The following is a 22786-nucleotide window of genomic DNA, read 5'->3' on the forward strand; positions in this document are numbered from 1 at the left end:
TTTAGCACCTATAGTTTTTACCATTAGTTTAACGTGTTAGCATTTGATAATTAGCATACAGTGACCAGACGTCCCGGTTTGTCCCAGATTGTCCCTGCTTCCAGCTGGGTGTCCTGAGTCGCAACAAATTTTCATCACAATTAAAATAATTATTATAATATTGTACTTGTTTTTAGCATTTACATTTATCATGTTCCCAATTATTACCTAACCCAATATAAAAACACTGAACGCACTGAATTCAACACTGATATGACTGTATGTGTGTCAATCAATCAATGTGTCGTCAAGGCTGCTAGATACCGTCTATGGTTGCTAGCCTATGAGTCATAGGCAAGTGTGACACTCCAGGAGGCTTACTGCTTCCTTCGTGAAGTAACTAGCAATGAAAATTCTGTGTTCATGGCATCCATGGTGTTGAAAGGTGTGCTCGGTAGGTGTGCTAAGGGCTGAAATAATGGTCCCTTATCCTGATAAAAACTCCTAAGTTGCTTCATAAGCGCATACATGTGCACGTGTATGAATATGTGGTAGACTTTAGTGTCCCGGATTGGGGGTTTAAAAATATGGTCACCCTAAATTAACACGAAACACAAAGTACAAGTGAGGCTGTAGTATTGGTCCTATTAAAATTTTGACCTGAAGAGATCAACAAAATCAGCATGTTTCATGACATTCAACAGCTGAGACATTTCTTAAAACCTGGTGTTGGAGGAAAAGATAGGGGATCACAAAAGTCAGGAGGACTTATCCTCATATCAATGAAAAAAATTTGACGGGTAATCTGTCCGGCAGTTGTCATATTTACACCAAAAGGCATTGCCATCCATAAAGCCATGCTAAAAATGCAAAGTAGATAAATATTCCTCAAAGTAAATCTTGTATGACCCACCTCAGCTCAAATGTGTAAACAACTCTGTGCCAAAGAAGAAATCAAGACTTTAAATGAATGCGTTCATATCACAAAACAAGCATTTTTTGCTCTGCATGTTTTGTAAAACAGCCATATGAGTTCCAGCTCCCTTCAGCTGGCAGCGTCTGACACAATGTTTTGTTTTCCCAAACATTTTCTTTCAAAATTTGTTTAACACTGAGACACTGCAGTGGCCTGTTGGAGGGTCTGAGATTTTGGCAGGTTGTTGTACTATACTGTGTTTCTTTCTGTTTAGCTCCATCACAATGCGTAGAAGAGGGGAGTTATACAGAAATCAGAGCAACAACACTGTCATTGCGAGTTTGCATCCATGACAGTACCCGGCAGCAATTTTAAAGCCTTTCTATCGCTGCTGTTTAGTTTCTTTTTTGTTGCTACAGTATTTGCTTGTCACTGTCATAAAAAGCAAATACTGCAGAAGCTGCACTAACCCATTAAGACCATTTCTCATATTCATTTTTCATTCCTTTTTTCACACAACTGATGTCAATCCTCAGATGCATGATCCTTCAGTTTGAGAAATTGGACAATGAGTCAGAGCAATATGAAAATAGATTGTTTGAAATTTTTTGCACATCAAACACAAATACCCCCTACTGCATTACTGGGTCACAGACAATTTGCCATTTTATACAACAGCATGCCTCAGTAAAATGATTCTGGGACTCCTGCTGTTTATTCCCCCAAACCTAAATGTACTGTATGCAGTTTATATGATTCTCTATTACAAAGTCCCTAAAAATACAGCCATCCAGTTATGGAGCTGGTGCTGTGTGCAGACATCACTGGCTGAGTGAAGGATAAGTCTCCATAGAAGCAGCATTCCCTCAGATGTATTTGAATAAGACATGATGCCAGTTTATTTTTGTAACATCCCTCACCCCAGACTCTTGGCAAACAGAGGAGTTGTGACTAACCCTCTTCCAGTTTTCACATTAGGCATAAAAAGGAGAAAAAAAGGGAAAATACTGAGTCTTTGTGCAGTTGGAGTCACTGAGGTAAAATGACTTATCAATACTTACAGTATTAACCATTTCACACATGAGAAAGCACAAGCAGTTGTATATTACCAGGGGAGGGATTCCTCTTGTGAATCTCAATGATGTGCATCCAAATTAGAGTTCATTACTTAATTCTGACACACGTTTCCTCAGCTACGTTTACAGCCCAGGCTCCAGTCTCTGATATTAAAAAATGGAGAGAGGTCACACCGCCACACTGCTCATGAAGGTGTCAATAGCAAAGAATTTCTGTGAGGCATTTGGTTTTTAGACCCTGTCCAAACTGCTATGTTTAAACCTGGCTGGCTGTCCTTGAATGTCTCATGGTGGTGTGAGTGAGAGAAGCAGCACATGAAGGTACACGCTGTGAAAACATAAAGAGAGAAGCACTCACAATCTGTCATCACTGAATCATATTCACTGAAATGTCCTTATTTTACAGGTCTGGACTCAGTGTTGCCTGTCTGCGTGAGTAGACACGGCAGAAGAAGAGGAAATGGTTGGCTGAAGTGTCATGGAGGATGTCACTACTACGTAGCACGTCCAGTATGCAGTGTGGTCTTCCCAGCTGCGCATCACCAGTGGTGCCATGATCCAGTTATAACTGTGGGTGAGCATCCAAAGCCTTTTTTTCATTCATATGCTTGTATTAACCATATGCAAGCAATGTTATTAAAGATGCATTCCACTGATATTACATATCACTGGTGATAACAGTTTTCTAATGTTGTCTGTGGCTCTGGAGGTGTCAAGTCTGAAAAAATAAGCCTGATCATAGTGACGTCATCAGAATTATCTCTGTTTTGGATTAGAGACTACAAATTTCAGAAAGCCTAAGTTAAAAACTGGAGGTGTTTGAAAGATGTTGGTATTTACTAGGCAGGGAGGGTCTAAAATAGATTCTACTGAGTTGGATGATGGGAAAAATAGGATCCAGGGTTGTTGGGATCTTGACCTATGCTAGGGACTAAAGAATGATATTTTGGGCTCTGCTGCTTCGATTTTGGCCATTCTAATTTTAATCTCCAACTTTATGGATGTGCAACACTAAATTGTTGGAGTATCCCTGTCAAGTCGAATAAAGGCGGTCTGTATTTTCTCCCCCCTTGTTGAAACTGCCTTTTTTGATTAAAAAAATTGGCTTGGGCCAATATTTTATTAGACTGACAATGTTCTTCTAGGTTTTCTCCCATTAAAAGCCACCATTATAAAGCCAAGAGAGACAAATCCCCAATACTACGGGTATATTCATTAGGTCAAGAAATCCATTTCACATCAAAAGTGAGCAATAGCAATTTTGTCAGATGGGTATTCAGAATTAGTGGGGGTTTGTGCTCCCTGAGTGCTTTGCAGATTGCATGGCAAATTACTTAAATTAAGTGTTTTTCTCCCTTTGGAAATTATTCTATTTGCTTCTGATAGTTTAGACATATTTAAAGGCTATAAAAGGATAATTCACATTTCCAGCATTTATAAGCATGTGTAAAATAACGGCATTTCAGGTCATGATGAAAAGGTCTAAAATGCTTAAGTGCAAACGCTGATTACTTTTTTCATATTGTGTAAGCTTGTATATCTGTCGGTTGCCTTTATCTTGCATCAGAACATGGCTTAAAAGGATGCCTTGACTGCATTTATCAATAAAATTCCCTAACAAATCATTCAAGGACATGCAATGTTGGCAATGTAATTTTCTGTACAACATACAGTATTTTGCTATGCAAGCAGAGCCACCCACAAAGACTTCACTGTAAATTACCTCTTAACTGAAATACAACTTTAAAACTTTATAGGACCAATTTATTTATCAGCAGAAAGCATGTCTATGGTGAAGGGTTTGTGACATTCACGTTCTCACGTGACGGCTTGGGCATTAATGTTGTATTTATTTACAGAGCTCAATAAACATAATTGGCATGTACAATTATGTTAAGCCTCAATATACTGCCACCTTCCCCAGCAGTGGGAGCAGGATCACTTTCCCACAGTGATGTGTTGACTTGTTTCCTCATGTGGAAAACTGAAATTAATACTCTAAACACCTGTGCTCACATTATGTCTGTTTTTCTCCTTTGTTTAATTGTGCTGATCAGTTAATAACTTCATTTAGACAGGTAACATAATGCCAGACGCCCATTAAGAAGGAGGAGAAATAGAATCTGGGAGAGATGAGGTGGTTTATGATTGTTAAAATCAATGTAAATGAGCTGTGTGGCAATGCAGAATAGCACGGGGAGTGGACACAATAATAATATAATTATAAATATAAATAATAAGAGTCTGAAATATAATAATGCAATCCAAAACAAACATACTACACCAATACTCTTCCTGATCTTTTAAAGGTAAATCAAAAAAAAAAAAAAGCATACTACACAAGCATTTATAAATATCAAAACAGGCTTAGCCACTCTCTCAAAAGTCCCAGTAGATGTTTAAGACAGTGAAGCTACCACCTCAAGTTTGCCCTGGAAATAGTTTGCATTTTTTCTGCATTCATCCAATTCAAGTTTATAAAACTACAACAGGTCTTCACTGAAAAAAGTCTGCTGACCAAAGTGAGACCATGTTTAAATAAAACAGCTACAGATATAATTGCGAGACCTATTCCCTAAATTTTTTTCTTAATCTAAGCAGTGGTTTGATACCCAGCTCTTGGAAGTCAGCATTTGTTCTTTCTTCATTAAAAGGTGGAGATCCCTCTATCCTGGATAATTATCATGCTATTTCCAGACTGTCTGTTACAGCTAAAGTATTTGAATCCCTTGTAATTGAATACTTATTGTCTGATAATAAAAAAGTCAAATTCAGTCAGGTTTTAGACAAGGACATAGTACTATAACTACAAATGATATTATATTATTATCTGGTAGTGATATTAATACTGCTCAGGATGATACAAAATCATGTGTGATTCAGTGGATCATGGTCTTCTCCTGCAAAGACTAAAATGTATAGGTTTTATTGACCTTATTGATTTTTTAAAAACTATTTGACTGGGAGAACATTGAAATTAAAGGTGCGCAGTACACTACTTTAGAATTCAGTATTCATCGTGGTTACATTTTTTAACCGTTGCCCAGCACTACAATAGTCATAAAACTGCAATCCAAATATTTTATTTTTATAGGCTACACAAAAAAGGAAAAAAAAAGACTACAAAATAAGAGGATCCATAGCATGTTAAATAGTGGTAGGCAACCCCATATGCGTATGTGGCCTATATGTAAAAAGAATTTGCAGTACAGAAAATGTGTTTAAATGACATTATCCTGTAGAAAGTGCTCTGACTCCAACACTGACGTAGTGATGTGAGGTTGGAAAGCACAACAAAAGTATGGACATTTGTATAGTCATATGGTGCAAAAGCAATGCATAATCCACATAGAAAAGCTCTTTATTTTCCATTCCAGTTCAGAAATGTACTATATCTACCTCCATATCTCGAATAGTTGAATTGTTCTCCCCTAAAATCTGTATTGTGTTTCTCTCAGAAAAAGAAACAAAAAAATCTGTTTGGATGCCATTAACTTGTATCCTTCCCAATGTTTCCGTATGGAAGAAGTTGAAGTGGAAGTGATCTAATGTGAAAGAACAATGAATGTGTTTCAAGGAAACCTGTCATATTTATGGTTTCTTCTTGGAATAAAGTATTTGAACATGGCACGCTATGAATAGTGTGTCATTATAAATGTGGGGTGCGGTATGGCAATATCAGGGTAGAAAAAGATATTTGGTAGGTATAGTTTTATAATATGTATCATATACATTTCTTTTTAGCACTACTCTAGCTTAAATGACTCTTTGTAATAAGAAAGCCTTTACTTCATTGATTTCCATGTCTTCTACTTGGATGATCAGCAGGTGAGGGTGCTGACCTGCCTGGGACATGTAGCTTTAGCCCTAGTGTTTTATTATGATATCATGTATGTAGTCATCAAATGGAAATCAGTAATAGTTGGTGGCAGCAGTCTGCCATGAAAAGTAGCATTAAGCCGTTTAGACAGGACCAGAAGAATACAGGGTAATACAGCGCTGATGTAAAATGAGGTCAGTGAGTTTGGAAATGCAGTTAGATAGACTGAACACAACGTTTTTAATGAAAGTGCATGCTTTTCAACAATTTCTCATAACCATTTCAATCAAATTGTGAAATCATATATAAATGACATTTTATGGAAAGTGACATTCATTTGTTCTGTAGATGCTATGATGCTATTAATTTCCAGTTAATGTCTTTCATGCTATAATAAGACCTTTCAAGGGATACAAAGCTGAATCAAATGATCTGGACTCAGAGGGAAGGGCACATTTGCCAAACAGTCAACCTGCAGTCTGGTGACATCGTTTCCTGCCATTTGGCCGGTGAATATTTTCAGCACTAGGCTTGAACTCACTGCCCTGTCCTCAGCGATGGCACCGATGAGCTCATCGTGTTGGCAGAGGGCACAAGCCCCAGCTCCATGGCTTCCTCCAGTGGCTTTGACCTTGCCTTCGTTGTCTGTGCAACACTGAGTTACAGTTTTATTTTACAACCTTTATTTTTAATGTCTATAAATTTTTTGTATAGGTTGAACAACAATCACCTGCTCCATCATCACTCTTAATGTTTTATGGGGATGCTGTAATGGTGCTTTTGTTTTAACAGCTCTGACTAGACTCTTACACAATTTGTGAGTCATAGAAGGTCTTTTTTCCACTTTCCTCAACAACACTTTTGTTCCTTATAAATGGGTGTCCTCCCAGTGCCTGACATTGTGTTTCTGAAGCAGTTAATGACAATTAAGGTCACGTGAATGTGTCCCTCAATTCCCAAGTTATTGAGATTTAGCAACATGTGTGTTTGCTTTAATTTGGTTGTAGGTTATTTGTCTAAATGTTTGTTATGCGCAACTCAAATAAATTTTTTTTCCAAGGTTCTCAAAGTGACTTGACCTGAAATCCTGTGTTTTCTAGAGTGCAGAATGATAATACGTCCATCTTTTTTCTCCAGGTAATGCCGAGCCAAATAACCAATCCTGGAGATGCCGAAGAGAAGAGATATTCTTGCCATCGTTTTGATCGTGTTACCCTGGACTCTGCTCATCACTGTTTGGCACCAAAGTGCTATAGCTCCGCTCCTCGCCATCCGCAAGGGTACGCACTGCACTGCACTCCACTGGCAATATCAAACCCGAAGTGGGTCCTCAAATCACTTAAACACAGCCATTCATTTAGAGGCACTCACTAACCAGGACCATCAGCTTCATCAGAGCTCAATAACACTTGCCCAGTCATTGTAAACCTCATCAGTGTGGACTGTTTATGTGCATGAAGACTTAGAAGCTACCATCTCATATACACACTCATACATCTAGGAGTTATTTTTATATTGTATTTTCAGTGTGTCAGTTGAATATAATGCATTGTTCAGCTGCTTCTAATCTGCATTCATTTTTCTTATGTTGATAATGTGTGCAGTACAGGATGTTATGAAACAATATCCTTTCACAGCATTCACTACCTATTCACTCACATGCCAAGGCCCATCAATCCATATTTTTTTCTTGGCTTGACACTCCACCACACATATTACATACAGCATGCAGTATATAATAGCAGATCGATCAGTTCTTCAATCCTTCAATTAAGGTTTAAAATTTGTTGCTCAATTCTACTCATTCAAATTCAGTGGAAATTAATTTCAGAGTTTGTTTAATCAGCAATTTGACATAATAAATGTCTACTTGATAAGCTTCATGGAATATCTTGCCTTCATGTGTAATATCAGCTGTACACCAGCCTCAGTCATTAATACACATACTCATGAGCCTCCCAATCATCCCCCAGAGACCACAAACCAACAGCGTAAAATGTCAAGTATGCTGCAGAGTAAACAAACCCAAATTAGAGCGACAGCAAATCAATAGGGCTCTTTGCCCTCTTCTTATAATGGCATCGTGGCACATATACGGGTTAACAAAACAGGTTTACACAAATGACCGAAGGCAGTTTGGAATAAACCAAAGTGACAAATTATATTTAATCATTTGTTTTGCAGTTTATTTGCACACCTAAAATTGTGTCTAGGTTGACAATCATAGAAAAGAATGCCAAAAGAAATTATACTGATATTGTTTTTCCTTTCCAAAATTCCCTTTTTATACAAAAGGTCCTGTCAATTAAATGCATACAGTCATTTTTTATATCTTTTTGGATTCAGTGATTTTTTTTGCCAGTGCTATCTGACCCACCTCTACACACAAGCTTCCTTTTGTGTGCTCTTAAAAGAGAAGCTAGAGGTTTTTTGGCAGCGTGCTCGCTGGCAGCCTCTGTTGAACATCTGGCCATCAGCAGATTGTGGTAATCTATGTGCCGCAGGAAAATCCTCCTTATGTTGAAAGTGACAAAGATTGCCATTAGCTGTGGCACAATGAAAATAAATTAACAACCTTAATGATTCTATAATCATATTCTATCCATCATGACCAAACTATTGGGGCCAAAGTATCACAGCCTCTACCACTGGAGTCAACTCAGTGTGTGTCAGCTGACTGACTCACCACAAGTCTTGAGTAAACGGTCAAATTTTTCATCATACATCATTCAAAATTATAATTACCTTCTTATAGAAGAAAGAAACAAGAAAAAATCTGGGTGTTAGTAGCACAACGTTCTCTATTGTAGTGCTACGGCTGCTGGGAGCTTTGATTATTAATTATGTGTAGTGACAGTCAAAGGTTGAATAACCAGAGAATTTCACCTGAACATTCACTGCTGGACTGACCCTACGTGCCACTTTAAAGCTGGACCCAAAAAAAAGCGATATAACCTCTTAATTGCTATAGGTCATGAAACATACTAACTTGCAAAGACAAGGTCTTGCTTGAAAGGAAACACCTACAAAAGGTTTCTTGGGAAAGTGTTAAAACACTTTATGTGTTGTCCACCCAAAAGAAAAGTCTTTGTTAGTATCGGAAGACCATCTGTGGCTTTTTGTCTGTACAGGTCTGTGGAGCCATTGAGGATACAGACAAAGCACCAAACAATTGCTGCTTCAAATGATGACAATTCTTCAGTGTTATTTTTAAGTTTTCCTTGCATATATCTAGGCAGATCTCTAAAAAGACATTTTAGCAGCTCATTTATGTTTATCTCACTTTGGTATAGTTTATCACTCCCAGCTGAAATACTGAAAAATAAGCAGTTTACTACTTTTTAATTTGTGTTTGGATTTCCAGACTCCACATAACCAGTATGCATAAAAGTGTAGTCACCACCAAAGCAAACATATACGTTTAAGTAGAGTTGAATAACCAAATAATCACATTAAAATGTTCAACCCTTTCCCATGGCATCATTTAGGAGGCAAAATATCTTGGCAGTGGTCTAACCTGTTTCTGAATATGTTCAGTCCATGCTAACAACCAAAACTGAGTTCCAAAACGTTGCTACTTCATAACAGTACCAATCAAACTGCAAGACCCAGCACACAGTAATCACAATTTTAGTCACGTTTAGGGATCTCTGGGGCAAAAATATATATTTATAACACATTTAAATGTGAACACTAGGACTTCCTGATTTGAGCAAAATCAGTCATAGCCGTGTTTGATGTAGTAAAGTAAGATACGTGTAGTAAGCTAAGGAAATGGCGGGGCCAGGCAAAGGATAACAGAGTCTGTGGTGGAGTCTGAACATAAAAAGAAGGCATGTCAACTGGATCCACATACCCACATATTTTTTTCTGTATAAAAAAATAAGCCCAAAGGCAACGCTGGGGGAATAGCAGGACTCATCTCTCACCTCTCTTTCCTTGCGCTGTCTCTCTGTCCATCAGCTGTGTTATCCTCTCACGGTGCCTGCTTTCACTTTTTGCAGCCTGTCACCACCTAGTAAAAGAGATCTTTATCATTCCAGAGAGGCTTGCAGTCCGCCACCACCGGCTCTCAGGTACACTTTACCCCCATTGGGTTTAAGTCACCTGAGGCAAATATACAAAGAGCAGCCCAAGGTTGCACTAATGCCTTACATGTCTTCTTATCCCCAAATCTGCAGATGATGGCGTTGAGGGCAGGAGGGAGGCAGGTGGCCAGGCGCAGGACTCCAAGGAATACTGTGCCTCAGATAAGGACATTGTGGAGGTGGTGAGGACAGAGTACGTGTATACACGGCCTCCACCATGGTCCGACGTGCTGCCTACCATCCACATCATCACCCCCACATATAGTCGACCTGTGCAGAAGGCAGAGCTTACAAGGCTGGCAAACACCTTCCTCCATGTTCCAAACCTGCACTGGATCCTGGTGGAGGACTCCCAAAGGAGAACGCCTCTTGTGACGCGGCTCCTCCGAGAAACAGGGCTTAACTACACCCACCTCAATGTAGAGACGCCCAGGAACTATAAGCTGAGGGGTGACACTCGGGACCCCAGAATCCCCAGGGGGACCATGCAGAGGAATCTGGCCCTGCGGTGGCTAAGGGAGACCTTCAACGCCAACAGCAGCCAAGCTGGAATAGTCTACTTTGCGGACGACGACAACACATATAGCCTGGAGCTGTTTGAGGAGGTCAGAGCTGGTATACAACATCACTGCTGCTCAATCACTCATCTTCATTACATGCATTATTTTTTTTTAAACTCTCGGGGAATTGGCACAATGATTTGAGTACGGTATGATGATGAAAATGTTTCTCAGTGAGGTGCTGTGGTGAGTGGGTGTTTACTATGTTACATCAACAGCAAACAATGGCTAGCATGTACAAGTAGCAGAAATAACAGTTGTTTAAACGTTCTTATAGATCCCAATATAGCGACATTTACAAATGGTAGTCCTGCCCAGATTCTTACTGTAACCCAATCACCTCTAATCCTGATCAACCTTCTAAAGTATTTACAACTTTAAGCGTAAACCTAATCATAACAATAAAACATAAACATTTATAATCTGACACTGAAACCAAACCTCCTGTTTGATACTCAGGCAGGAGGTTTGTACGTATGTTGCCAACTCCGCACCTGCTGCAAAACTGATGTCCACTTGAGTTTCAGAAAAATAAACCATGCACAGACATCACGGTTTGTGATTGAACTGTAAAAAGGACCAAAAGGACTTTTCGGGATTATTAGAAGTGTATTTCTGTATGATTTTAGTAGTTCACCAGTCCCAGCTGAAATACTGAAAAATGTCCTACTGTTTATTTGTGCTTAGTGTTACTTGGATTTCCAGATGCAAACCACCAATGCAAACACGTACATTTGAGTTGAGCAGAATAATCAAATAATTACATTTAAATGTTCAATTCTTTCCTATGGAGTCATTTAGAAGCCAAAATATCTCAGCAGTGGAGTTCTAACTTGTTTTTGATTGCGTTCAGTGCATTCGAACAACCACAATTGAGTTCCAACAAGTTGCTACTTGACCAGCCAATCAACCAGTAATCACAGTAATCACAATTTTATTCATGTTTAGGGATCTCTGGGGCAAAATATATTTATAATAAATTTATCATGGTGGGTGATTCAGGGGTCCTGGGAGATTGAACCGTTCCCGGCAAAAACATAGAGGTCAGCCGGTTTTGCCTGTTTAGAAAAGCTTGAAAGCTCAGCAGCCACTCGGCTAACAGAGGAGTGACTGGAATTGATTATTGAAAGCCAAAAATATGTGAACCCTCAGCAATATATTATGCTTATTTTGTGCAAAGATCCAGTGAAATAAAACTGACTGCACTTTTAAATAGGCTCAAGGAAAGGATGAGGTGGACAAAGTATTATATTGTGGCTCTGAATTTCTAGTGCATGTTTAAAAAAGGGATATTGCCAATGATGCATGTGTATTTGGAGTTGTACTGGATCGGGGGGGGGAATGTCAACGTGCACAAATGTAAATGTTGTACTTTGTAAATTGTACGTTCTCCATCGCTGTAACTGTAGTTCAATATTATACTGTATAATATATATTCACTATATTATACGGCACTTTCCAGCAATACTAAAGTGGTGTCTGTGGTGTCTTATGTAGGGGGGGGATTGAACTATAAATTCCAAGTTATTTGAAGCATTTTTTTTGGCTCTTAACAAGCACAGTCAGACATGTGGAGCTAGTGGAGAGAAGCTTGGGCATGTAATCAGTACATCTCAGGCCATCCATCTTGACATCAGTTGAATTACCTGAGCGGACATGGTCTGGGTCCTCCGAGTATTAGCCTCAAGTCTTGTTAGTAGTGCAGACGGGGTCCGTAGTAAATGGAGCGCTGAGTATTGACGGGGCCTGTCATTACCTTTCTCTGGGAATCAGCCGAAGTGCTCAGTCTCCCTCGGAGGCCCTCTATCACCTCCAACAGGCCTATTTATGGACCAGAGTAACGGCCCCTGGGGGGGGCGGGGGAGAAAAGAATGAGCAAAAAAGAGAAGGTGACAGCCAGAAGCATCGAGTTGACTGCAACTACAGTATAGTCTGCTGACACCATAGTAAAACGTCTGTAGTTTGCTGACACCATAGTAAATATTCCGTGTCTCAACAGCTTGAAAAGACAGAGGCGTTTAAGTGACTCCTCCAGTGTGGAGAGAAGGTTGAAAGAATGATGTGCACTGCTCCATGTTTTAAAAATAGGCTCATCATTTTCTCTTGGTTAGTCTGAAGTTAGCTAACTCTTTGATTATGAGCAATTACAAAACATATTCAAATCTAATTATTTAAAAAATTAAACTACTTAGAGCTAGTAACATGCTGACATGCTGTTGGCATCAAACCAAATGAAAATGCTGCTGAACAAAGGAAATATCAAAACCTCTCTACTGTTTTTGAATCAAAAATAATGTAGCCTATTTTTCATTGTAAATAGTACCTACTATTATATTACATTAAAAATAGACTTAAATGAACATACCTTCTTAATGAATTACGCTGCGCACCGCATGATTGACAGGGTGGCTGCACTTCTCCACCATCACCCGCCATGGAGCGCACATTTTTTAACCAACAGGTTGAGGCCGAACATTTTCAACTTCAATTAGACTAACGTTACGTATTGACTGCAGCTTATTTGGCTTTTTGATGCATCCTCCAATTAGTACAGCGCTTCATATGATAATATGCTTGCTACTGTGTGCCGGTGGCCAGCAGTGCATTAAATAATTACACTTTAATATTATACCTACCATGAAGGGCAGAATTACGCTCTCTCCTTGAGCAATAGTCTCTGATGGCATTTTTCACGCTATTGAAACGTAAACTTTGTTGCAATATCGCAGACTTCCGGGGCAAGTAGTGGACTGATGTGTGTGCGTTTGCGTGTGTGTGAGAGAGGGAAATGCTGAAATGATTTCTCTCTCTCTCTCTCTCTCTCTCTCTCTCTCTCTCTCTCTCTCTCTCTCCCCCGGTGTGACACCAAAATGTGTGACCTATCAGATTCTGTGACCCAAATGACAAGTTAAGCGCCAGAAGTATTTGGCTGGGTTTAAGTAACGAAAGTACTTGGTTGGGTTTAGGCACCAAAAGTACTTGGTTATGGTTAGGAAAATATCGTCGTTTGGGTGTAGTCACAGAATCTGATAGGTCACACATTTTGGTGTAACACCTGTGACGTTAGTTAATAGGCTAGGCTATATTAGAGACCCCCCCACGAAGCTCAGAATATAACTCAAACCCTGCCATAGACTATGGTTTCAACACATGAAGGAGTGGTTGTATCATGTTTCAATTATGCCAAATTAATTAATCTTAAAGTAAAAAAATCAGTGCTTATCTTTCATTTTTTTTTTTTTCCTTTTCAATTTTCTACTGTACCTGCTTAATGAAGAAAGGTAAATGTCAAAAGTATTTTGCTGACAGCTGTATCACTTTTATTTAAAGGTGGGGCATGCGATTCTGGAGAAATGTAACACCATGACAAATACCATGACATAGTGCGAACAACGACACAGCAAGTAACGTTAATGTAACTTAACTAACGTCAGAGAAGTTGTGAGTTAGCAAACTGTAGCTACAGTTGCTGCTTCGAAGCTAACATGCAGAGAGGACGAGATGGTTTCCCAGAGCCAGCACACCAGCTCCAAACAGCGATGAGATAACGTAACAACGCTCCTGCTACTAAAGCTATCACAACAACTTGGAAAACTATAAAGTCAGGCACGGGCAAGTCATACAGTCTATGGTCATAACCTTACCTGACACACAAATCATCGCTGGAATAGTGTTGTCTATCGGGGTCCGAGCCCCTTTGTTTGGTCCCCATTTACAGAGTCAGGGCTAAGTACAAACACCAGATTTATTTTCAGTGCACACACAGAACGGACCATTCCTCCCCACTCCCTCTCCGGTACGGGTTGTGTCGCTAGTACGGCCGACGCGCTGTAAACAGTTCATAATCGTTCCGTCTGGCTGGACATTAGGCACGATCCATGCAGTACTGCAGCTGGGGGCTCTCCGCAGCACCACGCAACATTTTCTTCCCTCTTGCGGAGAAAAGAAAGGTCAGGTCGCAAACAGCTGTTGTGTGAAGCTTAAGTGTAGCAAAATGGCTACATATGATAATATTAATAATAATATTTTTCTTATTATAATAATAAGACAATCATGCCTGATACTTTCACAGTCAGCCCAGGCCTACATGCTTGCAGCTATTAATGATTCAGCAGTAAGAATGTCTGCCCCAAAAGCCATGGTATAGTTCGCACACTGTGCTAGCCACACAAGTCTGTGACAGCACCAGTGACATACAGAGCAGCAGAATTCACCTCAGCTGACACAGTGACAGTGCATTTCAGATCACTTCACAGAATAGTCTGCAACGGCCAAAAGTCCTGATGGGAATTGTTGTAACTGAACTTACATCACATCTGCTGCCAAAGTAGATTGCTATTGTTGCTACCTATTCATATCCACAATGTGAATACACTCTTAGTCTTTCAGTGGCTCTGGGACATACAGTTCTTTATTAAATGCATACTTTGTAGGCCAGGCCTTAATGAAAATAATTACAAAAAAATCATGAAAAATTTATTTCTCTGTAAAGAACTACATGAATTGTTGAGGCTTCATAAAAATCTGTTTCTTTCCCAAAGCAAAGTTATTTACTGTTAAGCATGTGCTATTTTTAAACAACAATTTCTGTTCTTGGAGAATGGATCAACCACATAACCAGAAACTATCGTTAGTAATGAAAATATCACAATCAACGCATTCTCATCTCAGTACGTCGTAATTGTACCCTTCAGCGTCCATATGAAACGCCACATTTCTGATGGTTATGTTAAGGGTAGGGGGCTTTGGGGGGCTGTCAACACCTTTAACACGAACATAGCTAGCTATCACTAGTCTGTACGAGACGCCCCAGAGTGTCTCAGAGATGCATCCGGAAGAGTGTCAAAGACGCACCCTGTGCTTCTCTGAGACACTAAAGGGTACATTTGGCATCAAAAAATTACATTTTTGTCATTTTTTCTGAAAGCATTGGTATTGGACGACCTGAGATGAGAACAGTCTGGTATTATATATGGTATTCAATTGATATTTAACAAAAATATATTATATAATATATATAATATAACACCCAGCTCTGCTTTATTATGTTAAAAAATAAATAAAACTTGAAAAGTTTGAAATTTAGATAGACAACTGACATCCTTTGCAATGCAAATTGTGATATCAGCTTAATTGCGTATTACAAATTGTGAAAATACATTTTTAATTAAGACAATTTAAATAATGAAATGGAAATTTAAGAAGGATCCCATTACCTAACTAATTCCAGACTCCTCAATGATAGCAATAGATGACAAGTCTGGTTTGTTTCATCATCTCTGCACCCTTAAGGACTGATTAATGTACCTACCAACTTTTTGTGTTGCTTCTCTGACTATTCTGAAACACTGTTTCTGAAGGTCTCTCTCAGAGTGGAGCAGGAAGTAGACCTTAAATGCAAAAACTGCCATTCATATACAAATTATAGCAACAGTGACAAAACAAAACTCTGTACAAACACATTGTATTAACCAGAATGGGGCAAGAGGAGTGTTTTCATTTGCTTTTTTACTCTGGCTGATATTCCCACCAGAGGTAGCAGGCAGAACACTCATTTTCATTATAGCTGGAAAATGACAAGCCTCTTGACATGGCCTGCAGAAAGCCTGATGTATGCTTCCTTTTCATTTAAGTTGTACACGTAGACACGGGTGGTTGAGGGAAGCAGGCAGGCAATGTTTGGGCAAAATGGTTTATTGGCTGGATTCATGTGTGGCCTGGCTACAAAAAACCTGGCAAGACAACCTTGAGGAAAGCACTTAAAGAGAGCTCCTCAGCATCCAGCAGCAGTTATTGGGAACTAAATCCACGTGTTGATACAGGAAAAAGTAAGAGACAAAACAGAGCACTGCTGGCAAAGGATATGTAACAAATAGAAAAAAATTAAAATATGAAGAGCCAACAAACATGTGATCTTGTGTATAAAATGATGCGGCTCAATCACATGGACACATGCATATATGCACTTGATCTCTCCACCATTAACACTGAGAGCCCATTAAGACCAAACATCCTGCCAAATCTTATCTGGGTGCCTGGCACAGTTTTTTTCACTAAAGCTCAAATCCAGATTCCCATAAGCCCCCAGCTTGCTTCATGCTGTTCATACTCATCCCCTGAAGTGACCACACAGCAGCCCATCAGATCACACACCAATCTAAACACAGAAGCTCATGTGCAACTGTGCATGTGATGTGTACAAACACACATTTAAAATACACAGTGCATGCTTTAACAAATACATGTGACATGGAATAGATATTTTCTACATGCATGCTGTTACTGTATCTTAAACTCTAATGTACTATCAACAAACACTAGATACTGTACATACACTTACACCTTTATCTTAGATAGACACCAGCATCATTATTTCTGCTGCATTGAGTTTGATTAAATTTCTAAATCTTCCTCTTCCCTCGATGTAAAAACGTACCTTTTATGACTGCAGCAGCTCTTGCCAGAATGGCAAAGACTCACTGAGAGGCAGACAAAGAAAAGGACAGCAAGATCGTTTGATGCTGGAAGATTAAAGGACCAAAAAAAAAAAAAAAAAAAGTGCTGTATCGTAAAGAATCTCCTCAGCCAACCAGCGACTAGAGCCACTTGCTGTAATGACTTGGCTTCTTCAAAGCCTCTTGGCGCGGTCCGCATTTACTCCCTTTAAAGATGGTTGTGTCTAATTATCTCATTGTATGGCAGCTGCTGGACAATGTGTGTGATCTGCTTTTATCTAACAGCGCGTCAGCTGCACATGGCACAATGTCTTGGTCAATATTCACCGTCTTTCAGAATGAATAATAGTAGCAGCTCTAAAAACCCTCCGTCCGTGGTAAGCTGTAACGCTGGCAGCTGATGCTCAAATACTGTGTCTAACTGTCATGTACACTTTTTCAGATGACTAATTCGCTCTCTTCCCTCCTCTATTTGTCTTCTTGACTCTCTTCTCGCTAGATGAGATCAACTCGAAGAGTTTCAGTGTGGCCTGTGGCCTTTGTGGGCGGCTTACGGTATGAGTCCCCCAAAGTCAATGCAGCTGGAAAGGTCTATGGCTGGAAGACTGTGTTCGACCCTCATCGGCCCTTTGCTATCGACATGGCTGGCTTTGCCATCAACCTGAGGCTCATCCTCTTCAAGCCACAGGCGTATTTTAAGCTTCGAGGGGTGAAGGGAGGATACCAGGAGAGTAGTTTGCTCCGGGAACTTGTCACACTCAATGACCTGGAGCCTAAAGCAGCCAATTGCACTAAGGTAATTTCCTTCTTTTTATGTTTACTACTACTAAGCATCTTGACATGAGGAGTTTAGGAATTTGCATAACTGTTTGTGAGGTTAAAAAGGAATCAAACCTGCTGTAGTCAGTACCATAGATGTAAAAATTGTTTAGGCCCTGCTGTTTAATGATGTAGAAAAGTGAAAACAAAGTTCTGATACACAAATCTGTTTTTGTACTTAATCTAGTTTTTCTGTGTGTGAAATATTGGATAATTTGACCTCTCTGGGTTAACAGTTACTTAGATCAAACCATCTGCAAGATTTTGAGGGAAAATGTGTTCCAGTTAGTTCAAAAGGGGACCCAAGTGCAGAAGACATACTTAGAGGCAGGCGAAGTTGAACAGAATTATTGAATAATTACAGTAATCGGAGATGGGTTGAGGGGACAGGATGGCTGATTATGGCAGAGTGGAGAGGAGAAATGGAGAATGGAAAAGAGCTGTGGTTTGCTGAGGTAGCAGGGAAACGTTAGTTAGCAAGCAGGCAGGCAACAAGCAGTGACATGAGAGATGATCCTGAGGCACAAGGGAAAGGCAGTTAGCGACAGGCTAGGAATAGAGACTAATGCTGCATTCACACAATATGGAACTCAAACATTTCCAACGTCCAACTAGAAAAAGTACCATGGAACGTCACTTATAGTTCCTATTTGTAAACTAGCGAGAAATCCATCTATCCCGACATCACACAACGACAGGGGTACCCATAGAAGTGCACAATGTAAATAGTAAACCATCAACTAAAAGGCAATGTGAAGTAAATGTGCCTGTATTTTATTAAATAAATACTATCATATATTAAAATCTTTTCTGTATGTAAATTGATGCTGGAATATGTCTGCAATGTTATTAGGTAGCTGGTTACAGTAAACAATCTGTGAAACTCATGTCTGAACAAAAGTTAATCGATAAAACGTCTGACTTCTGCAGATTATCGATGTAGCTACACAGAAACACAGTAAACAAGTAAAGTATATTTGTCACCCAGTTTCATTAAATTACTTAATCTTTTTAATAATAACCTGAGCTGGACCACCACTGAACTGAGGCAACGATCTGGCGGCAAGTGGGAGTTGAGCCAGGGTAGATGCTGCTGAGGTGATGAGCTGATGGAGTGCTTGTGTGTGTGTGCATAGGCTGAGAGGTGACAAGCTGATAACAGACAGGTGTGCAAGAGGAGCTGAGCCGGGAGCCAGGAGGGGAGACCACGCCCACACAAACATACACACAGATAGAGACAGACAGGGGAGCACTGGGAACACAGGGAAGAGGAAAGCACAAGACAACACTGGGGGCGCAGCCGTGGCCATGACAAAATGGCTCTTTAATGGAACAGTTAACATTTCGTAGACATCTAAAACAAGCATGGAGCCCCCACTTCACACTGCTTTGTCACAAGCCAAAACCAACTGGTTTTTAACTCGTGTTTGGAATGTTAACTATTAATCTGTAACATAACGAGTAACTACAGCTGTAAAATGAATGTAGTGCAGTAAAAAGTAGATGACATTAAATCCTCGCGGGAGCAAGGCAGCTGCAGTCACCGAGTCCGGCAGCCGCAGTTGCTTTTCTCCAGAATCAGATTCAGAGGTGTTACGTCCCGGCTCTCAAGCCGCGACAAAAGAGAAAGATGCAACTAAGCTTAACAATAATAAACTGACATTAATATGCAAGCAACAAAAGGGTAACAATGAGGTGTGGATACCAGTAGTGTGGAAGGCGCAGGAACAAACACTAGCATCTATACAGGCAGGCTTAAATAATTGGGCTCACTGGCCAGGTGCTCCCAGTTCCCTTGATTGCCTGCAGATACAAACAGACATCACACAGTACACAGACCCAAGACGCAGAGCTCTTGGGGCCGTCAGAGAGGAAAGAAAGTGGAACGAAACAAAAATTTAGGCCCCCTACTGAATGTCACACTTAGCTACAGAGCAATAGCAAAGTTTGTAGCTTTACACAACTAACACCATTGCAAGCACACTGCCTTGATGATGCAAGATACAGTACTATTCATAAACTGTGACTACTTCCAATGTGGGTTATATGTTTTTGATGCCTCAAACATACTTGATTAACCTCCCTGAACTGAAAAATAACAAAAATCAACACATTCATTAGGCCACCGGTCCTCCCCTATTTTGCATGAATTTGAAAAAATGACATGAATGCTGAAAGCAATGGCCAGACAGGCACATGCTCTGGAGATGATGATCAGGTGAGAAATTGGAATGTGAAATGTGTAAAGGCACAGAATGTTATTTTGAGAAAAATTCCTACTGCTAACGCCATCTGCAAGAACACTGCTCCCTGGTCAAAACAACCAATGCCAGGAGTCTCTGCTTGTGCACATTCTACGCATCCCCCCTTGTCACGCATGCTCTCACTGATGCCATGGTGCTAGTACTGACGTGGCAAAGTGGCATGACCTCAAACAGTGGGGAATAACTTCTGAGGGGCGACAGTGACATACTAGCCTCACATCACACAGTTAGACGCTGTCGCAGCTGCTTCTGAAGCCTGGGGCGCTCTACCCTGGGCTGCGAAGTGTTAGTTCTCTTTGAGTACACGAGTTGATGCGAGAGGGACCAGGGTCTTGGCGAGACTCTCGCTGTGGAGAGACTGCAGGGCAACCAGCTCCTGCTTAGCAGAGCAGAGAGAGACACGGGAGGTTTTGCATTGTAATATTCAGTTATTACCCACTGCTGCTTTAAAGGAGCTTTATATAACATTCACAGAAAATAAATGTTGCACTAGAGCACCAGCATCTCTCATCTTCGGCCCACCAGACTCCATTGAGAAAAGTTTTACCTCGCAGATCATTGTTAAACACACTTCGTTCAAACTCGAAAAAAACAAAATAAAACTCACCAAAACCATCGATGTTAGTTTTTCCACTGTTCCAACAGTCACCAGTCTGGTTTGGTCAAAATAAACCCTTAATACACCAAAATATTCTGACTCTATGCTTCAACTGACAGCTGCAAAATGAGCTGCAATGGCTGCTGGGGACATATAAGCCAGTCAACGTACATCCACTTAAAGTGCTTGTTTTTGCCACTGACAGGCTCAGATTGTTGCTCAAGTGTCTGACATCATTATGGGAAGGATCCCTACACAGATAGACCTTGTTGTTATATTGATTCTTTTTGTTTAACCAGAAACACTCTCGCTCACCAACAGACCCCATAAAAAAACCCCAATAATTTTAACCCGCAGGTCATCGGTCACACTTCATTCACACTCGACAGAAACAAAATATAGCTCACCAAAACTGTCTTCCACTGTTTCAACAATCATCAAATAATGGTCAAAATAATCCTTAATCCACAGTGTTAACGAACTGTATAACCAACACACAGAGAGGCTGAGATGTCATTTTTCGCCGTTAGAAGCCATCCTATTCACTACTAGTGGAAAAGGCATAATTCTCATTGGTAGGTGTGTTTAAACTTAGTAACAGTAAGCAACTGACCAAAACAAAACGAAGTGGAGGGGCAACCACTATCCTGGAGAAATCACTATTCCTTTAAATGTGAATATAAATGGTAAATGTAGTCCTCAAAACTATGTTCTAAATGTGCAAAACGCTCATATTTAATACCACAGAATTGTGGGAAATACACTTTAAAAAGAAATTTAAGCAGAGGGTTCCCATTTGGACTCGCATAATGTCTATACCATAGTTACACCCTTGGTCCGAATGTAAATTACTATACATTTGTTGCTGAAAAGATGGACATCATTGATTAGATTTCTCGCACTGCCCACACATACATACATGTGAGTAAGAGGTTTGAGGGTAGCAGCAGCAGCGGCAACATTCTTCTCCATGCCCTCGTCCACCACAGCCTTTGGTCTGGGTCACATCACTAAGCCTCTCTCTGGGCGAAGAGGAGTCAGCCAGAGGGGTTTAGCTAGCCAGTATTCACACTGCAATCATCCCTACACACACAAAGAGAGCAGTGGGTGGGGGGGGGGATACTTTCAGCCAGCTTTTTCTCCTGCTCTCCCCCAGCCATTCAGAGGGGTAAATGAAAAGAGGTGATTCAGGGAACGGCTGAGAGAGCGGAATTGGAGTTGGGGGGGAATGGGGAGGTAGGGACGTCACACTGATTACAGATGAGCGCAGGGATGGACAGAACGGCGGGATGGAAAGGGGAAGAAAAAAAATGGAAAGTCGTGCATGGGCATCTCTCTTCCTTATAATCTACCACTTCAGATGCGAGCGTGACTATTAACCTCCCCCTACACCTGAGCAAAGTGGGAGTGGGCTCCTGGCACATCTCAAACACGCCCTATGCATAATTCATGGACGCCGCCACGGTGAGATGAAAGGAAGGAGGGTTCCAATACAGAGAAGAGGGAAAATGGGCTTGACACTTTTGGCCCCCCTCCGTTCCCCTTGCCATCCTTTTCCTGGATTTTTGTCCTGTCTCTGGGGCCAAATGAACCCAGTCTGAAGTCTTAGTAGCACAATAGCATACCCAGAAAAACTGTGCAAAGAACTGCAGTGCTATTGCAAAGGCAAAGAGCTCCTACATATTGTGTGGAAACATTTTGAGTCGGCTGTCATTTGAAGGTAGCCATTATCCTATGGTCAGGAGAGGGCTTTACATGGGCCAAGCTGAGAGGGTTGTGTCATATTTGTCAGATAATACACTTGTGGTCCCTCTTCACTCCCTTCTAATGCAGGGTTCATGCTCAAGCATCTCTTTACACATAGACAGGTCCTGTTGGGAGCTATAACAGGAAATGACTGTTTTGAAGAACATGAGGCTGAGTGGGCGCTGAAAGGGAGAGCAGACCTAATGAGTGCATAAAGGAAACAACGACGGTGCTGTAATGCTGCTGTTGTTGTTTTATTTTCTCACCAGATACTTGTTTGGCACACGAGAACGGAGAAACCTGTCCTTGTAAACGAGGGGAAAAAAGGCTTCACAGACCCCAATGTGGAGATTTGACCATTTCCCCCCAGACTACGGTAAATAAATAAGTTTTGGTATATTTTATTATACCTTCCCATTACAGACCTTGTCAACACATTGGAGAAAGCGGGGGAATTGGAATTGT

General features: G+C 40.5%; 1 protein-coding gene and 1 long non-coding RNA gene across 8 annotated transcripts in view; one reads left to right on the forward strand and one right to left on the reverse strand.

Annotated features, from left to right (window-relative positions):
* The window catches only part of b3gat1a (beta-1,3-glucuronyltransferase 1 (glucuronosyltransferase P) a), an 81360-nt gene that overhangs the window by 57827 nt on the left and 747 nt on the right, over positions 1 to 22786 (forward strand). For 2 of the 4 annotated variants that reach the window (XM_046074678.1, XM_046074677.1), the window contains exons 3-8: positions 2378 to 2545; positions 6929 to 7071; positions 9796 to 9867; positions 9973 to 10484; positions 17394 to 17690; positions 22591 to 22697. In XM_046074678.1, the coding sequence (XP_045930634.1) occupies positions 6960 to 7071; positions 9796 to 9867; positions 9973 to 10484; positions 17394 to 17690; positions 22591 to 22677 (1080 nt within the window). In that variant the 5' untranslated portion in view covers positions 2378 to 2545; positions 6929 to 6959 and the 3' untranslated portion in view covers positions 22678 to 22697. The remainder of the gene's footprint in view (positions 1 to 2377; positions 2546 to 6928; positions 7072 to 9795; positions 9868 to 9972; positions 10485 to 17393; positions 17691 to 22590; positions 22698 to 22786) is intronic. The other 2 variants (XM_046074679.1, XM_046074680.1) reach the window with 2 other exon arrangements.
* Positions 8057 to 14354, reverse strand: LOC123986434. Of its 4 annotated transcripts, none has more exons than XR_006828883.1 (5): positions 14084 to 14354; positions 12086 to 12286; positions 9947 to 10472; positions 9721 to 9806; positions 8057 to 8305 (listed from the first exon to the last, which is right to left on the reverse strand). It is a non-coding gene; the product is annotated as an uncharacterized LOC123986434 (long non-coding RNA). The 4 variants fall into 4 exon arrangements; XR_006828882.1 differs by having other exon boundaries at positions 9947 to 10491; XR_006828884.1 differs by having other exon boundaries at positions 9947 to 10435; positions 14084 to 14353.

Source organism: Micropterus dolomieu, linkage group LG17, assembly GCF_021292245.1.
Source record: "Micropterus dolomieu isolate WLL.071019.BEF.003 ecotype Adirondacks linkage group LG17, ASM2129224v1, whole genome shotgun sequence".
NCBI classification, from domain to species: Eukaryota; Metazoa; Chordata; class Actinopteri; order Centrarchiformes; family Centrarchidae; genus Micropterus; species Micropterus dolomieu.